The sequence below is a fragment of the Seriola lalandi genome, unplaced genomic scaffold (assembly GCF_002814215.2).
Source record: "Seriola lalandi dorsalis isolate HSWRI2012SDOR001 ecotype SW California unplaced genomic scaffold, Sedor1 jcf7180002054944, whole genome shotgun sequence".
In the NCBI taxonomy this organism is placed as follows: Eukaryota; Metazoa; Chordata; class Actinopteri; order Carangiformes; family Carangidae; genus Seriola; species Seriola lalandi.
The window spans coordinates 613,296-632,836 of record NW_019525495.1 but is presented as its reverse complement, the minus strand read 5'-3'; the positions used below and the strand labels follow the sequence as shown (position 1 = coordinate 632,836).

The following is a 19,541-nucleotide window of genomic DNA, read 5'->3' as shown; positions in this document are numbered from 1 at the left end:
CCGGCAGCAGCACGTACAAGAATAAAGCAATAACACTGACAGATTTGCTGTGGGACAGTGAGGGGAAGGAGAAAATGAGTAGATTTATACGATCTTCTCAAGCTCCTCCGTGACTAACCTGCATAAGATCCCTGCACCCTGTATGGATGTATGCAGCCAGCCGGCCTCCAGTGCAGTCTAATCCATCTTAGTCCGCTGCAGGTCCCCTACACTGAGCAGAAAGCAATGCTTAGCAAAGAGGCTGATAACTGAATGTCATTTATATGAATACTAATGAGTACCAGCCATTTTAAAGAAAAGATGTGAGCCTTCGGGTTTTAAGGTAATGAATTAAAAATAAAACAGAATTCATTGATAGCGGTTGTAAGTACAATTCACACATTGTGGGTCAGGCAACTTTCAATACATAAATGAATGGTAAATCAAAAACTATGCATGAAAGACCTCTTTATTATATATAGCTACTTCACTGTCTGGGGATATAAGAGGTCTGAGGGAACGAGGGCACTGACGAGTGAAACAAGACAAGAGAAAAAGAAAATATTTTCAGGGGCATGATCACGGACAGTCAGAGGCACAAAGTCAGTGGATTTAGCCGTGACGTCTGAAATCATAAGATGCTCATACATCACAAGACCGCTGAACTTCTCTCAAGGACAACGAGGAGACCGGCTGAAATAAGATAACAGGCCTGTTTGCACTCTCGGGATGCCTGACCCCTCTGGTGTGCAAAATGGAGTGTTTTTTTTCCCCAGAGTGGGAGAGGGTCAGGAAGGGGGGTGGTGGTGGTGGGGGGGTCACCTACCTATCAGCCTGAGGGAGGCAAAGACTTTTTACAACGCGAGTCAAAACGTACATTTCTGCTTTTGAAATTTGAGGTGACGTCTCATCATTAAACCTCTAAAAGAGAAATTAACTCTGTTTACAAAAAAAATGTAATAACTTTATACATATATATATATTTAATCATAGAAATGTCACATATTTACAAATGATCCACGATGCAATGATGATGTTTGTTTTGCAGTGCGATGTGGCACAGTACAGAGGAGGTGGAGTAATTGGAATCTGCTGAAGAATCAATAACAGAATCTCATGGCACTACATGCAGAGCAGCATCAATCCATCACCGTCTCATTAATTACGATACCTTGGCATAATTACTGTGAAGAGATGAGCTCATGGTTGAGATGCTGGCCTCCATCTAACGCCAGTGGGATCGTTACTAGAAGGTCGGCAAGACTAGCGCTAGATTTTAGCACCCACTTCTAATAAAACCCCCCTTTATAAAAGGATTTTAACTTGTGACTAATTATTAAAGATGATTGAACTGTTTATTAATGCTTTTTGAGGGAGTCACGGGCATCTTATACATCAGCAAGAGTTATTAAGCCTTCTGCAATTTTCAATCACAAAAAATCAATGATGGGTTTGTAGGACAATTAAGCAAGTCTAAATGTTAATTAGTTGTCATTTTTTATTCATAGCTTACAATTGATCAATAAAGAATCAATATGGTAGTCTTTATTAATGGTTCAAAACCAGTAATGAATGGTTTACAGATCAGTTGTGAAGTATCCATCTGATGTTATCGTTTCCTGGATCAGGGCTGAAGAACATCTGGACCTGAATCAGTTCATTACTAACTCATTAACATTTACAATCGCACATCCAGTGGTTTCATTTGATTTTCAAAAAGACAAATCATTACTGACCTATGACAAACAGTTGCTAATGGGTTATTAAAAAGCGAGAAACTGATGACCCTTTATCAATATGAAGCAACAATAAATGACTTAATGAATTTATTCCACATTTCCCATAAGGTCCTTTACCTTTTGCGAACTTGACATTAGAGAGAGTGCCTTGAAATAAATTGACATACTCCTTGTTGAAGAAGGCAGCGTTGTTCATTAGAAAAATATTTAAAATACATTTTCTGCCACTCCAGCAGAAACTCTCAAAGCTTTAGCTTTATTCCAGCTGGAGGAAATACTGTTTCGTTTTGTGGGTTCCTGGAGAGACTTCAGCACATTTCCCATCAAATGACAATGGAAAGGCACAGTAAAGGGCAGGGGCCAGGTTTCCTTGTCTTTCTGTTTCAGTGGGGATTCATTTAAGCGGCGGCTCAACACTAAATCACAGGGAAGAAAACTGTTGCTGCGCTGCTTCCTTCTTGAATCTTTAAGGCACCTTCGGCCACACCCAAATCAGTGATGTCACAGACAAAACACCTGCTGTGTTGACTGATTAGGGGGGGAAAGTTGTTTTTAAAGACTGGACTGTATCACACTGCAAGTTATGGAAGTATGTTTCCCTCCGCGCCGCTTCTTCCTATCTCAAGGTTACTGCATTCATAGAAAAGACAGATGAAACATAGAGCAGGTGCTCGCCACAGTGATAGTGCCATTCCTTTTAAATTTGCAAGTATGGATGATGGCCAGCGTTTGGGCGGCAAAAGTAAAACATTTGCATTTGAGTGATGAATGGGTCTCCGGCTCCTGGAAGAGCAAAATAAAGCAGAGCCACTTAGCTCCTGCCAAAGCTGTACTACAGACCCTAGTGGTTGGGCAAGTCACTACTTTGTGTATAATTTGTTTGAGTATAAATTATGTGTGTGTACTCTCCTAGGTGTAAAGAGGGGCCTCCAGAGATCTCTCTGCACATTATACAAATTGAATTAAGATGTGTTAATTTTGCTGGTTAGTCAGAAGCAAACCGCATGAAGTGGGTTAATGAACCTTAAAGGTCTTCAAACCGTCCTCCTCCTGATGCCATGCTCTCCTCTTCCTCCAGGGCGAAGGCTCCAACTTCCTGCAGCTGGGCTCCTCCATCGAGCAGCAGATCAACGGCATGTTCAAGGTGATGGAGGAGTACAACTGGGACAGCTTTGTGGTCATAACCAGCCTCTACCCGGGCTATGAAACCTACGTGGATTACATTAAGTCCTTCACTGACACCAGCTACTTCATGTGGGACCTGCAGGACGTGCTGACCTTCGACATGTCTGCCGACGGCATGAACGACATCCGAGCACGTAGGCTGCTGCAGCAGATCGACGCCCAGGTGTTGTTGGTCTACTGCTCACACGAAGAGGCCCAGTATCTGTTTTCCATGGCGACAGAGGCCGGACTAGTGGGGCCGGGCTACATCTGGATTATTCCCAGCTTGGCTGTGGGAAACCCGGACAACCCCCCACCTGACAGCTTCCCTGTGGGGCTCATTAGCATCATCACAGACCGGTGGAGGATGAGCCTGAGGAAGAGGGTGCGGGACGGGGTGGCCATCGTGGTGAAAGGCGTGCAGAGCTTCCGGAAACAGAGGGGCTTCATTCCTGAGGGCCACAGTGATTGTCACAATCCCATCAAGCCATCAGCTGCTAATGACACTCTGTTCAGGTGAGCTAAGATGTTGGGGGCCAGAGGGAAACTTAGTACAAATATGAGAAAACATTATCTTATTTTATTAATAAAAGTCTCTATTTCTTGTTATTAATATTTTTATTACTATTTTTTTTATTTTCTCTTGACATTGTTTGCTTGTTCAAAATTTCTAAATGTTTTTGTGTTGTCTTGATAAATTGAGGATCATGTACATTTTACACAAAACTAATTCCACCACAGCTGTTCAATCGTTGTTTAGCTACTGTAAATTAAACTTGAGCCCTCAGGCTCAAAGAGCAGCATCACTCCCTTTTCTAGTAAGCTTCAAATATGAAAGACAACACACATATCCAATCTATATTAATAATACAATATAATATAATATAATATAATATAAAGCGAACATTTTTTACGCATTAAAATGATAAAAACTTGCAGCGATAGACTGGCATGTATGAGGTAGTACTATGTTAATTTAGCCTACATTATACTGAATTTGCAATGTCAGCTTTTAGTGTAAAATTAATTAAACCCACTTCAACATTTCCCCCCGGCCTAGTTCATGACTGGCCTTTACTTATGTGTCCTTGTGACACTCCTAGTACTTGATACTTGGTCGTTATTTGAATACTGGTATTTATTTAAGGTTTTACAGAACATTGTTTCTGAGGAAGGTTTTACATTTTGTCAATGTTTAATGAATGATTTTCCACGTTTGGTGGAAGGAGCAGTCATTGCATGTATTTATATCTACATAAGCTCAAAGAGGAGCACAAAGCACAAAGGCTTCCGTAAATGTTAAAATAATAAAAAAAAGGAGCTGGAGGCTAGTGATTGTTCTCTTGACAAACACTGAACTCACATTTAGTAAAATGGTCACCAGGGCCACTTGGAGACAGTGCTCATAAATTGCAAGAGTGAGTTACAGAGTGGAAGCTCTTCCCAGGGAAACAACTTTGCAGTGGTTCGCTGTTAATGTTGCTAATGGTTAACATGAGATATAAACCCTTGTAGCTTTAGACCGTCTCATGTGGACGTTATGGTGACTTGTTTGCTGTGTATAATCACAAATTAGACACTAAGGATGATACTGTAATTTTAAATCGAACCCCTGAGTATTATAAAAATCTGTTTAACGGGACTTACTGTTCTGCAACTGCATAAAATGAGTCAAACCCAACAAAAGGAACAACCCCAAGACTAACACTTAGTTTATTTTTTCCCCCCATGTGAATAGCAAAGTCCTTGTACCTAAACAAGAAAATAAGCTTTAGCTCACTGCCCTCCTGAAACAATGACTTGTACAAAGTATTCATGCAAGTGTTTTCTGATCTGTCACTTCACTGGTTAGGTTTAGGTAATCAAATCCACTTGCTTAAGGAAAGTTCATGGTCACAGCCTTTGCTAGGACGGTCATTATTTGTCATTATTTGTCATTATTTGTATTTGTTTGTTACCAGATAAAAAAAATAATAAATTGTTTCAAGTGTCTGGACAAACAACCATTTCTATTGCTTTTTCTGCAGAAGTAATTCTCTTTTATTCTGTCAGTTTAGCTTTTGATCTTATTATGGATTACATATTTTTGTAGGCCAACCCTGATGTTAGCATCACACTGGTTTCCCTCAACAAAAAGCCAGTGGGATTTTATACATTGCCCTTTGGATTAATGCAGAAAATAAACTGTGACAAACAAATGATGGGGAGTAGTGGTGATGGAAAGTGGAAGCATTACACTCTGCTACACTAAAAGACCAAAATCACTCCAAAATAGTCTAGCCTATTTAGCCACAAGCCATAATGTACTCGATGTAATTAGCTAGCTAACATTAAGTTACAGTAGCCCGAGTTAAGCTTGTTAAAGTTAGCTAGCTAGCTAACAGTAGTATTAACAGAAACATTAAGGTCTGGTTACTTACCCCTGAATTTGCTTGCCTCTTCTTCGTTAATTGTTATTCCTGCTGTAATTATTTTTTTTAATTAGTTAATCCGTGGACAAGCTCAATAAAGTAGGAAAACTAACTAACATTTTCACTGACATCATGTCAGGAAAAGATTTTGTGATCACTGATTTCTAAATGTTTTTGCCCGTGCCTTAAGCTTGTTAAAATAACAATTATATTCCCTTTGCTGTCAGCAATGATTTTGTACCTTTAATTTTAAACAAAGTTTTAAACCCTAACCCACAGTTATCACCTTTAGGAACATTTCTGTACCTTACAGGGTACTTTTCTGATAAATGCACCTTTGGGTACAGCAATGATACCCATATTACTGTGTAAGTGCTGACACGTTTTGTTCAGCAGGACACTCTTCACTAATGAACACCAATTTGTGATGTTTGAAGCCTAAATGCAATCGTCAGAGGTAAAAAGCTAATGTTAGGCTAAAAACAAACTCTGGTCACATGACTTCAACGTCACCACCACTAAACTTCAAGTTAGTGTTAGTTTGATTTAGCTCCGACCTCTTCTACCAAAGCCTTGTTAGCAACCGGCTGAAATCATGACTGGAGTATTTACTGATCAATTTTTTATGTCATAGAATAAAACGTGAAAATATCTGGAGCTTGTGTTGACCACAGACTTTATTTCAGCCATCTAACTAAAAACCCAGTCAAAAAACGCAAAGACTTCAAGGCGAGTGAACCGGAAGTGTTAAAATGCTTACTAACTTCGGGGTTTTAGGACTCATTCCTGCGGTGCTCTGTAATTATTCCCTTTAATCTCCGATACATCATGAGAATACAACGGTAACGGCTCAGATTTACATCTGTGGTACTTGGCAAAAAGAGGTCAACAGTTGTTCATTTATTCATGACCAATCTGTGTGGTGAGGAGCACATTTTATAGCAACTGTCACTCTCCCAAACTGTATCCTCTGCCCCGCTGCCATCCATCTCCTGCAATCCATCTCACACCGAGCGCTCCCCACTATACTTCGTGGAAACTGACGGACGAGGGCGTGGCTTCTTTTCATTTAAACCATGCCCAAAAGAGCAGCCTGGCGCCATCTGTGCCACAGGACACGGCGCAAATCCTATTTTAAATTTTCAAAAAATGTTTTAATCAGCAAAGGGAAGAGCCAAAAAAAATAATAATAAAAAAACTATTCCAGCATCAGCTTTTGGCTCATATAAGCCAAGGTCATTCAAGGAGACTGTGAGTGCGTTGTGTGTAAAATGTGTGCATGTGCTGTTATAGATGATTGCCAATAGGCTGTTAACGGGACGCAATCATCATCAGACACTGCTCTCGCGTTATGAAACATCACTCTCTCCCTCTGATGTCAGAAGTAATTTTTCTTCAGAGCCTCTGGAGCTATGGGCGACACAACCTTTCCTTTTGTAAACCCAAACTGCCCATGAAAACGTGGAGATGGTGAACATTATCTCACGCTTTGATACTGTACGAACCGCGAGACTTTCTGAACCCAGCAGGCACTATTTGAGCAGCAGCAGCAGCAGCTCTCGTCAGGTAAAGTGAAGGTCGGCAAGACAGAACAAAGCACTTTCTATTAGCTCTATAGTCAGTCGTCTCTTCTCTCTCCAGCCAGATCAAACATTATCATCCCCCTTCGGTTCTCACATTTGTCCTCACTTGATTGGAGATTTTTTTTTTTCAAGTAAGCTTTTGATAATGAGTCAGTGCACCTGTTAATGGGATTATCGCAGATTACCAGATTAAATAGGCTTTTCACACGGACCAGGATGAAGGCTATTCTCCTCCCAGCAGGCTTTACAGCACCTCAGCTGGAGTGACGGGCGAGGTGAGAGAGCAGCGCCACAGGTCTAATATAACAGGAATTAGAGTGATGAAACAATGGAGTCAAAGGAGGCAGGTGACAGTTTCCCACGTAGTGCAACGGCTACCGGGACACTTTGTCTCTATGGTTTCAAGTTTTTTACAAACACGGGAAAGAAGCTGTGCTTTTTCATTTGTGACAATGTCCGATCAATTTGAGCTGTTTTCATGAACGAAGGAGCAACGTGTGTGTACGTAATCGATTAGAGAAATAATCTGTAACTGTTTTGATAATCGATTAATTGTCTCTTTAGGTTTCGGACTGTTTGATTAGTCACAGATCATCTGGGTGCCCCATGTGTAGAGGCTACAGTCCCTCGCTGCAGTCGGCCCCGGTTCGAGTCCCGCATCGGACGGCCTTTGCTGCATGTCATTCCCCCCTCTCTCTGCCTCCCCATTTCCTGTCTCTCTCTACCATCCTGTCCAATAAAGGCACAAAAAGCCCCAAAAAATTATACTTTAAAGTCACGGATCATCTCTCTCTTTGTTTTCTCTGCAGGCACATGTTGAATGTAACCTGGGAACACAACGACTTCTCCTTCAACAGTAACGGTTACCTGGTGAATCCAGCCATGATAATTATCACTCTGGACAGAGAGAGACAGTGGGACAAGGTAAGATTCTCAATAGAAGGGGCCGATATTTCACACAGTGTGGGACTTTCTTTCATTTCTGTGTTATTACTGAATGCGTAACAAATGGTGAGAAAAACAGAAGAGCTGTTCTGCCGTCACGACGTCTCTTCCAGTGACATCTTCCTCCGCATGCTAAAAGCAGAGCGATTTCACACATGGCTGGTCTCTTTGTAAAGACTAGTCAGGAGAGTCAGAACTCCACTGACACAACAATGAACCACTTAATGAAGGATCATCTCATAATCACACACACCAACAGTGCTGCTTTTTACTCACGCCTCTCTCTCACTTACTCCTACCCTCCATCCCTTCAAAAGATATTAAAAGAACCCCCCCCCCCTACACACACACACACACACACACACACTTTTGTCAGGGTACTTTGCTGCAGCGTGCTGCCTCATTGACTTGTTTGGAGATTGAAACATTAATTTAACTGCAGGGGGGTGGGGGGGGTGGTGGATGTGATGTGGACACCAGACTGGTGGGAGTTCACTTCCTCCATTGGTTGAATAGAAGGTGTTTAGTTAAACATCACGCTCAGAGTAAACAGCTGCAGGCATTTCAGACCTAATTATGTCATATTGATGTTTCCGAGTGATACGTCCTATTAATTTCCAATGTGTTGTAAATGCTCTGAGCTAATGGGAAGCCGTGATGGTAAAAGAACCAAACAAACTATTTGAGTTGGAAAGCAGACGGAAGCCATTTTGTGTATGAACCATACCACAGCCTGGTCCAGTGGTGTAGGTATTTGTTAGAACAGAAATTACGTCGCAGTTTTGCGCATTTATATGCCGTTAATGTTGTGTAACTATAATTAGTAACATGTCAGCCTTTGGAATAAAACAGCAATTACTTTGTCCAGTCATCCTTCTTTTACATTAAAGGTCCACATTTTACTTTTCCTTTGTTTTATTTGAAGTGTTAAGAAGATGTTCATAAGAAGATATATTTGTGGTTTTAAGAACCAAAAACCATCTCAGTGTAGTTTTACATCTCCTCTCTCAGGCTTCTCTGTGGAGCTCTAGTAACAACAGGTCAGTGAGCCAATCAGAAGAAAGGAGGCTCTGAAATCGTAATCCTGCAAGGTTGGATGGTGGGTCTAGGTGTGCCGGGCTTGGGGCATGGCTGAGGGTGGTGACTGTTTTTTTGTGACATCACAAAGTTCCAGAAGTCCTGACGGCTGGTTTTAAGGCTCAGTGTCTGAATACAGGCTGTGTGCATTTCTCTGTGGACTGAGCACTTTGATACTTTCACAGTATTAATATAGAACCTGGTTGACCTGCTTTATAATCAAACAACACATGGACATCTACATTTATATAATTTGGAACCTTTAAGGTTTAGATTTTATTCACTAACAACTGTAACATATTTTGTTACAGGTTTTGTTCACAAAGCTTTTTTTATATTATCTAATTTTAAAGTCAAACAGGTTGTCAACAAATATAATTAGTCTGGGTTTTTGTTCACAATTTCACTGTATCAGAAAACATCTGATTTTGTTCAGTCTTTACGTTAAATTATGTGAGATAAACTTGTAACTTAAATTTTTTTTTTTACAGCGTCTAATAGCTCCTGTCATCTGAAAATGTTGAAATTCAACTGTGTGCTGTGTTTAGAGCTGCTGCTAAAGGTTATTTTAATTATTGATTAATCAATCCATTGGAAAAACAACTGTCAATCAAAATTTCACAAGAACAGTATCACTAGTCCCCAGAGCCGTAAGACTCACCTTCAAATTGCTTGTTTTGTGCAACAAAGAGTCAAAAAACAAATATTCAATTTGCAATCATACACATGAAAAATCCCACATTTAAAGATCAATCCAGACAGTTTGGCTCATCTAAAAACAAATCATATCAGCTCTAACTATGCCTCATATACCTAGGATATCTTTAAAGGCAGACAAATAAATACTGCTGAAATGGTGTATCTTTTTCTTGACTGTAGAAATCATCTGTATCAAACAAAAAAAAGTGAATATTTCTTCAGGGAGCTGCAGTGCAAAAAAACAAAACAAAAACATGACAATAAAAATGTTAAAGCAATCTGTCAACACATATCTGAATGCAGGAAAGAGGCTGCAGAGCGGAGGTAACACGGATTAAGAGTCTGAACTAAAGCTTTTCTTTTTCCTTTCTTTTTTTTTACTCTCTCGCCTTTTGTATTCCTGATGAGCTGCTTCTTATCTGAGCAAAGACAAAGGCGGCTTTGTCTTTCACTTTCTGCCCGACTGTTGGACGTTCATGTTGAAGGGCGTTGTTCTCTACTGCAACACTCCCAGTAGATTCAGGAAGTTTTTAACCATCTCACTATCCTTGTCCTCTGTGCTGTCAAAGACAAACGGGAAAGTTGGCTCCGGAAACATCCTAGGAGTGTAACGCGGTCCCCTCTGATTTTATAAAATGAGCACAGACTTTAAAATGACTGAAATTAAGTTGAATTCAGTGACAGTAACGTGGCTTGGATGCGTCACCGTCCTATGACAAGATTTACTTATATAGAGGAAACAGTTCAGCTGTGATTAGCATAATGTTTTGCCTACATTCAATCAGAGACACTTTCACATAAAACAGAGGCGACTTTTTGACTTAATTCGAGACTTGAATCCAGAGGTGAAGGTAAATGTGACCTCTCATTCACACTGACTCCTGCGCTCCTCATTTCCACCATGCTGACCTTTACATAAACCTTTTGTGGGAGGAGAAAATATTTGTCTCGCCCCTTCAGAGCACGACACTGCGCTCAGTTCACAGAATCTCGGTTCACTTGTGAGGCAGTACCCTTTGTGTGTTTAACTTTCTGTTGCTTCTGGCATCTTCTCTCTGAGAGCTGAAAATCAATTCCACTTTTTGATTGCCTTTTTTTCCTCCTGCCTTCTTACTGCACACGTTGCAGGGCAGCCGGTCGGTTACGTTCATACATCACCTACGTATCACCAGCCTCAGTCTGACACTGTATAGACGCGTACCTCGCATTACACTCCATTGTTATTTATTAACCTTAAATCATACAATCGTCTTATCACATACAGCTGCTGTAATTTGCTTCTTCCCATGAGTCATTGTTCGGCTGCTTCTCCGACTTCCTCCCCGGATCTAAAAGTCAAGGTAACTTGGGAAGATGGAGGGAGAGCATGACAAAAGAGAGTGGCGACAGAGAGGGAGAGAGAGAGAGGAAGCCCCGGAGGAGGAGGGGAAGTGTTCCTGTCATTGCTGTTATCTGGCAGGGTGATACATGGGACTGAAAAGCTTCCGTTTCTCTGGCTGTATATCTGTGATGCGCACAAACCCTGAAATTACAGTCTTGTCGACTGAAAAAGGCTTTGGGAACTGGGAGAAAAATAACCTAATTGAAGTATTTTCCCAATGGATTTCTTGTTACTAATGCTACTAAAGTGACAATTACTGTTTATTTGACTTTTCCACACAGGTAACGGTAGTATTCCGGCAGTATTTGAGTTAGCTGTATAGTTCTTGTTGTCAATCAGAAGTCATTGACTCCGCTTCTGCAAAGCAAAACCGGAGGGTTTGCAGTGCTTTTCCAAGATGAATGAACAATGAAGATCTTCACAGTCTGAGCAGCCAAGGGGACATGTTGTTTTTTCATCTCAGTGTACTTGCCTGAAATTTGCAATTCTGATTGACTTGACTAAATGCCCATGAGTGGAGCGAAGGGTAAACAGCAGAGCTGATCAATATGACTGACAGGAGAGAGGAATAACTGAAACGTCCAGAGAGAGTTAGGATATTTGCACCGCCACTACAACCCCCACTTTCAGTTGTTTCATTTCATTGTGACAAGCTGTACTAACTGGTGTGATCAGACAGGATTGTCCCCTTTCCTGCATAAACACCAGAGATTATGTGGGAGGAAAAACATTTTGTCTAGACTGACACTTTTTTTTTTTTTTAAAGCTCTGCAGGAAGTTAATGACATTTACAGCAGCACAGGCGAGTGCGTGTAAAATAAACAGACTATCATTTAAATGTGAGTCAGCATTTAAATGTTGCCCCAGATACCTCATTATCAGAAGTTAACCGCAAGCGTAATCGATCCGTCGACAGAAAATATGATCAAGAGGGAACAGCTCTTGGCTCTTCTCGTCTCTTTTTCTGCCAATGCAACACAAACAATCCCATGTGGTAAACAGTCGGATTAAAGCACCTGCTTCCTGTCAAACCTATAGACTGTTTTGGATCTCAACTGATACAGGGTTATTGGATTATGAAAAAGAAATATTCTACCAATAATAATTAGACACAGAAGACCCTAAAGAAGGACTAAATTTTAGACTTTATAGATTAACAGATCACATTTTTTAAACAGTACAGTTTTCTGACCTATTTGGTTTCAGGTTTTTATATTAAAGGTCCCATATCAGAAGTCAGTCAGTCAATCAGAGGAGAGCAGGCTCTGAGCCACTGTTTTCTGAGTGATCCAATAAAAATATAGCAGATTTCAGGTAACGGGGCTTGGAGCATGGCTGAGAGCAGTGACTGCTTTGTTGTGACATCATAAAGTTACAGAAGTCCTGACGGCTGGTTATAAGGCTCAGTTTCTGAATACAGGCTGTGTGCATTTCCCTGCAGACTGAGCGCTTTGATACTTTCACAGTATTAGTATAGAACCTAGACCTGACTTATAATTAAAGAATACATAGACATAGACAAATCTCACTTTATAGCTTATAATACGGGACCTTTAATTATAAATGGATCAAACGAGCAGACAGACAGAATAAGTATAAGCAGCAAGTGGACTTTCCTGTCCACTTGTTTGTGTACTTCAGGTCTGGAGCTGTTTTCATGGTTTGCTCCAGACCTCTTCTTCCCAATTTAGAGAAATCTGAAGGTATACAATATTATTTTAGTTAATTTTTTGTTTTCTTCCAGCTTTGTGGTGACAGGAAACCACTTTCCTGTCTCAACATGACACATTTAGGTCCATAAGGAAATGGCTTTTCCCACTATGGTGTGGAAACACCTGAGTGGCCTGTACAGGACCAGACCTCAGCCCTATCCAGCACCTTAAGGACACATGTTCAACAATCATGTCAGAGTGTAATGGTGTATCATTGTCACCGTTTTACATCTGAAAGAAGCCTAGTTATCAATTTCCTTGAGACTCAAAACATGACTTCTATTAGTCTGTGTATTCTTGGTTATGTGAATTAAAGCTGTCATGCTGCTTTTACCTCTGAATGTGATGTTTCAGGAACCGGTAAGATGATGACAAAGGGTACAGTAGTCCAGTTTCAGTAATAGAGCCGTGACTTTGAGGCTTTATCACACACTAAAACACTGCACAGCTGCTCATGACATGAGCACAGAGGATTACATACCTTTGGAAAGTCGTTTTGGTCATGATATTGGCCAAGTTAACATTATATTGGTCATGTTACAAATCTACCATCAATATGCAATTGTATGTATTTGACTGGCCATCGATGCACTTTGCCAGATGTTGCGCTGGTACCTCCACTGTGCTCACGCTGTGACGTTGTCTGTCTGAACTCAGGCGGAATATTGCCACGGCAAAAATGAATAATTAATACATTTAAATATTGCAAAGATGATGATATAAACATTTTTGTTAATTACTGCCCTGTAAACAGGAATCCTTAAATACCTTTTTTTTGTGAATAATTCATCTCAGTAATAGCATTTCAGAGCATCTGTCATCTATGTGTACATGAAAACAGTTACTGTGTTGTAACATAAAGGGTGCAGGTTCAACCCGGAAAAAAACCAAAACAACCGTAACTGCTTCTCATTACTGTCTGCTGAATGCTTACATATGTAAAAACCTGTTATTCATTTGCTGAATTAGTGGCAGCCAAAGCGGCGTTTAATAGCCCCATCTGATTCAGCAAAAAGGTAACAATCTGTGGAGTGTGTCATTGTTTTGTTTAATTGGGGTCCAACTGGTCCTCCACGACCTTCATCCCTTCATTTCACAGGCCAATTTATACAGTTAAGAGTCGGATTGGCAAATTTGCAGAACGTGGTACTAAACAGGTCACGGCTTCTTCAAATAAGCGAGCTTGAAATGTTTAATTCGAGATCTTGATTATGTATTCAGCTTGCTTGAACGCTCATTTCCCCACAACATTCAATTAAAATTAGCTAACTGGCTATATAGCAGGGGGTGGAATTGCTTTCATTGCGTTCGATGTATAATTACACTCTCTACTTCCCCAGTGACCCAAGAATCAATTTCCACTAAACTGTCTACAAACGAAAACTCTCCTCACTCTCCTCATTACACCAGCTGCAGATGCACAAATCAAAATATCAATAATAATGTATACAGTTAGAGAATTGGGGATAATTATAATAAGATTGGAGGTTGTGATAGACAGAGACAAAGGCTTATTTTTCCAGTATTTCCCACCTATATTTATTAAAATCTTGTGGTTGTTCCTTGTTGTAGTCCTTTCAAATATTTTCCTCTGTGCTATTTCTGTACCAGAGATTTCATTCACTGGCTCGTGTTGATTCACCCCTCCTCTCTGGACTCCCTTCAGGTGGGGAACTATGAGATGGGGATCCTCCAGATGAGATACCCCGTGTGGCCGCGGTACGGCTCCTACCTGGAACCAGTGTCGGATTACAGGCATCTGACGGTGGCCACGCTGGAGGAGCGGCCCTTTGTCATCGTGGAGGCAGTGGACCCTATAACTGGTACATGTGTCAGCAACACCGTACCCTGCCGACGACAATCCAACAAAACTGAGGCGTAAGTGATGAAGTGAGCTCAAATGTCACATTGCAAAGATGAAAATGTTGTGATATTGTCACAAGAGGTTAAAGGATATACAGCGTTTGGAGATTCTCTGCAGTCTGTCCGTCAGTATTCTCGAATCATCTGCTGTGACCGAACTGCGCGTAGACCGTCTTTAGTCAAGTTAACCATTGTATGCAAACCCACTTTATATCACTGTACAGTCCCACTGGCACTCTCACATGTGAACATGCTCAGCTTAATTGATTTTGTATCTAACTTGAGAGTTCCATTAGGTATGCGATTAAGAGGCTCTTCCCTTGCCATTAGCCCAGGCATGGCTTCTTATCACTCAATGAGGTGAGATACTCATTAGGCTGCTTGGCCAGAGTGCAATATCCCAGGGATCACCCTGTGACCCAATCAAGGAAATATATGTGCTGCACGGTAGGGTATCAATTAGATGGGACGATTAGGCCATGTCATCAATCGTGAACACCTACAGACTGATATTGGTGTTCATTAGTGGGGGAGAGAGGCGCCGACCATTATCCATTACTGACAATGGTGTTAACGAGATGAGGGGAACAGAAGATGAAGATCACGTCCCCTCAGTGTCATGGAGCACTGTAGTGCTCTATTGCTCATGCTGACCAAATTGTCCTGCCGGTACAAAAAGTCTATAATTCCCCTTGTTAGACAATGGAGCATTTTCATGGAGCTGCGCAAAAATTCAAGGCAAGAAGCAGATAAAGTCGATGAGAGGTTCAATGAAGCAATCGGTACTTCGGTCAGATGATGGAGAAACATTGACCAGTGAAGGTTACAATGAAGGGTGAAGGACTAGATGCTTCTTTAAGATTCCAACAGTCGTTCTGTGGGTTGCACCAATACAATCTCCCAGAGCCTGAAGTGACGTCTCCAAATTGCTTGTCCACCCAACATCCTCATATTTGAGAAGTTGGAACCAGCAAACTTTTTTTTTTAGTTTTTTTTTTATGTTTAATAGTTCTGGTTGATTAATGTCAACCAATGTTACTCATTTTAGCATTGACTGATACAGTTTTAAAATTAGCATATGAAAACCTATTCGGATTATGTGATACTAATATATATATTTTTAAATTAACAAAGATTTTTGTTGACGACAAACACTGTTGAAATGACATCAAATGTATCTTTGGTATTTCTGAACTACAATGTGTTGGTGTTTACACCAGTACTTAATTATAGTCAAGCAGAGAATTGTGTTCCTTAGTTCTCCATGGTCACCCTTCCTTATCTGAATCTCCTCCAGACCCATAAGTTCCCCAACAGCCCTCAACATGCCCAAATCTCAGACTCACATCAGTGCTTCCTAAATGGGGAGTCATCGGTCATGCAGGTTTTCCATTTCAATCCCTCAACAACTTAGCCATACGTTCAGCTTGCCTGGCACGCCATCTGTGTAGTTCCCTCATATGTCCGCAGAGAGACCTGACAAACAGCCACCAGTGCCTGGCTCAGACTTGACTAAAGTAGAACGAAGCTGTTACCACAAGCTCTTCCCTTTAAGTCAGACATTTTCTCCAGTGGGATCAGAAAAATCTCAAGCTCATTTTCTCCCCGCCTTTGAACGGCAGGCAGCCGGTTTTTCCCTCAGAGCACGCTGGCGGAGATTAATTCAGAGGTAATGCGCTGGTGAAGGGTGGTATTGACCTGGGAAGATAATGTCATCATATATTAGTTGCGTTCGATGGGAGTTAGATCATAAGTTAATTTAATTAAAGCTGAGACTGAATGCAGCGGTGGATGAGCTCCCAGGAGCCTCGGAGCAACAGAACCAGGAAGCTGCATGAAGCAATTTTTACTCATCGATGCATTCACAGGCCATTGTTAGAAAAGTATCTGAACATCGATACCTACAAATTGTGTCATGTGATTTCAGCATACTGGTTACGGAGGCCCTGTGGTACTCCCATGTTTACCAACCAACTTTATTAGACACATTTTAGATGGAAACCAACAAACCAAACAGACCAAACCCGGCTAAACTCTCGCATGATCTGGCCTGTGGTCGGAGGGGGGAGCAGACTTGTACTACACTTTTTAAGGTCAATGCAATAGTAGTTTGTATAGTCAGAATAAACAGACTATACAGCAATTTTGTGCAGCAGAAATGTTTTTTCTTCTCTTTAAATTATCTCGAGACCCACCAAATTTATTCTGTGACCTGTTCTGGTCCCTGCAGTTGGGAACTACCAGTTTGAGATCTCTTCAAATTTGGCCAATCCACCAGCATAACAGCTGGGGGAACAGAGTGAGACTATATTTTACAGCATCTAATTTGATTTAGACTAAAAAGGCAGGTGTATTTTCACATGAAAAATCCCCCTGGTGCAGCTTTATTTCGAGGGCTTCTCAGTGAGAGTGCTGTCTTTAATTTTCCTTTAGATGGGATACAGACATCTACAGCTACACAGAACGCCACTGACAGTGTGGCACGCACACTCTGAAATAAATGTCTCATGCAAATTGGTGCCTGTCACCATCCATTAAGCAGCTTCAAAACATTATTCTAACAATGTCCACACTTTGAATAAATCACCTAACACACAAATTTGCAACAATTCCCAAACACCCATTTTAATACAACTGGCAGCCGACTTAGAGCCCAGCCCTGAACCCTGGCAGCTGGTGAGACTGGGGATGTTGGGACCGCTGTGTTTACTCACGGTCTGCTCTGGCAGTCTCGATTTCCTCTAAAGTGTTCATTTGTTTCTGGTCGTAGTGGCTTGGATCTGCCTGTTCGACTCATTACCTCCAGGTCCTGACGTGTGGGTGCAGAATCTATTAGACTAAAGGTGTGGAGGAGTTTAGGGGCAACATGTCATTAGTGGTCTCTGCATTGCATCCATGGCTCAATGGTTCGCTGCCACATCACCTCACACTCCCCATCATACGCACTACAGAGGTATGACCGTTTTGGTTTCTCTGAACGCAAATAAACATTCAAGGTGCGCCACCTCCTCTCTGTGGAGAAATAAAAACAAACAAAATAGACCATCACATTTGTCTAAAATGATCCTGCCACGCTGACATGAAGCAACGATAGCCACTCTGACACATTTTAGAAATGGATCCTCCACACAAAATAGTGCCTTAATTTATTGAAAAGCTCGGCCTCTCAACACAATGCACTTTTCCAGGTGCAGTGCCTTGTATTAGCACTGCAGCGATTCAATTTATTACTAACCCAGATTATTCTCATGTTTATGAATGACTAATTGTTCACAACATAACAAAAAATATGGACTATAACTCCCACTAGGGCTGGGATGATATGGTTACTTTCACAATAATTGCGTGCCGATTCGATATGTATTGCATTATTTTTTAAGCATTAACATCCTGCAAGTATTGCAACAATTGTGTTGAGATTTGAATGATACACCACATTCAAATCAATGCAATGCACATCACATGTCAGTCAGTCTTATTTCAGCAGCATCGTTGCTATAACCCTCTTGACTCTGTCTTTAAGCCATGTTAATGAAAAATCTATCATTTGGAATACCAATACTGAAGGTCAGTAGGCCATAGGCCAATATATTAATGTATTAGTCCTCTCCTTGTTAGCTTAATAAATAACTGTTGTGATTAAGTACACTACTGTTTCAATAAAGTTAAAAGAAATATTGTTATAATAAAAGTTATATAAAGTACTGTTATAATGAAATTAGTCAAAGCGGAACCACTGGTGCTTTTATTCTGTAGCACCAAGTCTGTCTCGGGCCAGAAGTGTTCCAGTCAACAGATGAGTGGACAACAACAGTTAGCAGTTAGTTGTTTGCAGTTAGCGGAAAGTTAAAGAGTCACCAGTCAGCGCCGCCATTAGACATGATGATTTATTGACTGGGAGCAGCAAAGTGGCCGAAACCAGCTAGCTCCCAGGCTAACTGTTAGCTACTAGATGTTATTACAGTCGCTCAGTGCAAATAATAAAATAAATATTGTTTCAGCAATCTGCAATCTTTCTACCCAATCATCACAAGCAGCCAAAAATTAATTAAATGAAGTTGAATCCCTCAAACTTTATTTAATTTGCAAAATTAGGTGACAGGCTCCTCAAATAATTATTTATTTTTCAACTTGGACAAAATGATATAAGCCCAATAATATCCCGGCCCAAAAGAAGCAGGTCATTGTAACAAAAAAAAAAAAAAAAGGGGCCAGGCACAACAACATTTTATCCTGTGTAGTGTGACAGAATGGAAGAGAGCTGATGTGCGACGCCCAGCACATCAGCTCGCCGAGTACGACAACTTACAGTTAGAAGGGATAGACCCTGTTTCCTCCCTTCTCTCTGACTCATATCACTGCCGTCATCCAGTTAGTCTGAAACTGAAGGACATTTTCATCCCCATGTTCCTGGTAATCCTGCTGATAAGTTAGGGGAATTGATTTCATCCCTTACGTCAGCCTCTTTTACTTGGTATGCAGAGCCAAAAACTGTTTGGCCTCGGCTGCATGCTCTGTCTGAAGAGCAGTACGACATGAGAGCAGGCATGCTAGGGTTTTTTTGTGGTTGTTGGAGTACCTCAGCTTGGCGTGTGATAGGTATTACACAGGTGTATGTTCTCATTAAAATGGTTTAGCATACTATAGTCCACATCACAAACTCCAAGTCTTGGTCAAGATGGCGTCTCCGTGGCAGTGTGGCAGAAAGAGAAGTGTGGTTAAGGTCTGCTGAGATGACCACGACGGTGTGTGGGTGTTGAGTTTGTAATCCTGCGGTGATGGAGTCGATGACGTCACACACTACGTTGGCAGCAGCTGATAGCGGGATATAAACAGCAACAACAATGGCACATTTGAACTCCCCTGGCAGATAATATGGACACAGACTCACGGCTAACAGTTCAATGTCCGGGCTAGAGAGACGCTCTTTCACAGTAACAGTGAAAGAGGATTACACCATCTGTTGTTCACAAGCACTGCAATCCCCT

The 19,541-nt window shown here is 41.1% G+C and overlaps 1 protein-coding gene across 1 annotated transcript in view; it reads left to right on the top strand.

The window, feature by feature from the left end:
• The window catches only part of grin2ca (glutamate receptor, ionotropic, N-methyl D-aspartate 2Ca), a 46,130-nt gene that overhangs the window by 10,527 nt on the left and 16,062 nt on the right, over positions 1-19,541 (top strand). The window contains exons 2-4 of the mRNA XM_023393813.2: positions 2,797-3,398; positions 7,686-7,800; positions 14,357-14,568. Of these exons, the coding sequence (XP_023249581.1) occupies positions 2,797-3,398; positions 7,686-7,800; positions 14,357-14,568 (929 nt within the window). The remainder of the gene's footprint in view (positions 1-2,796; positions 3,399-7,685; positions 7,801-14,356; positions 14,569-19,541) is intronic.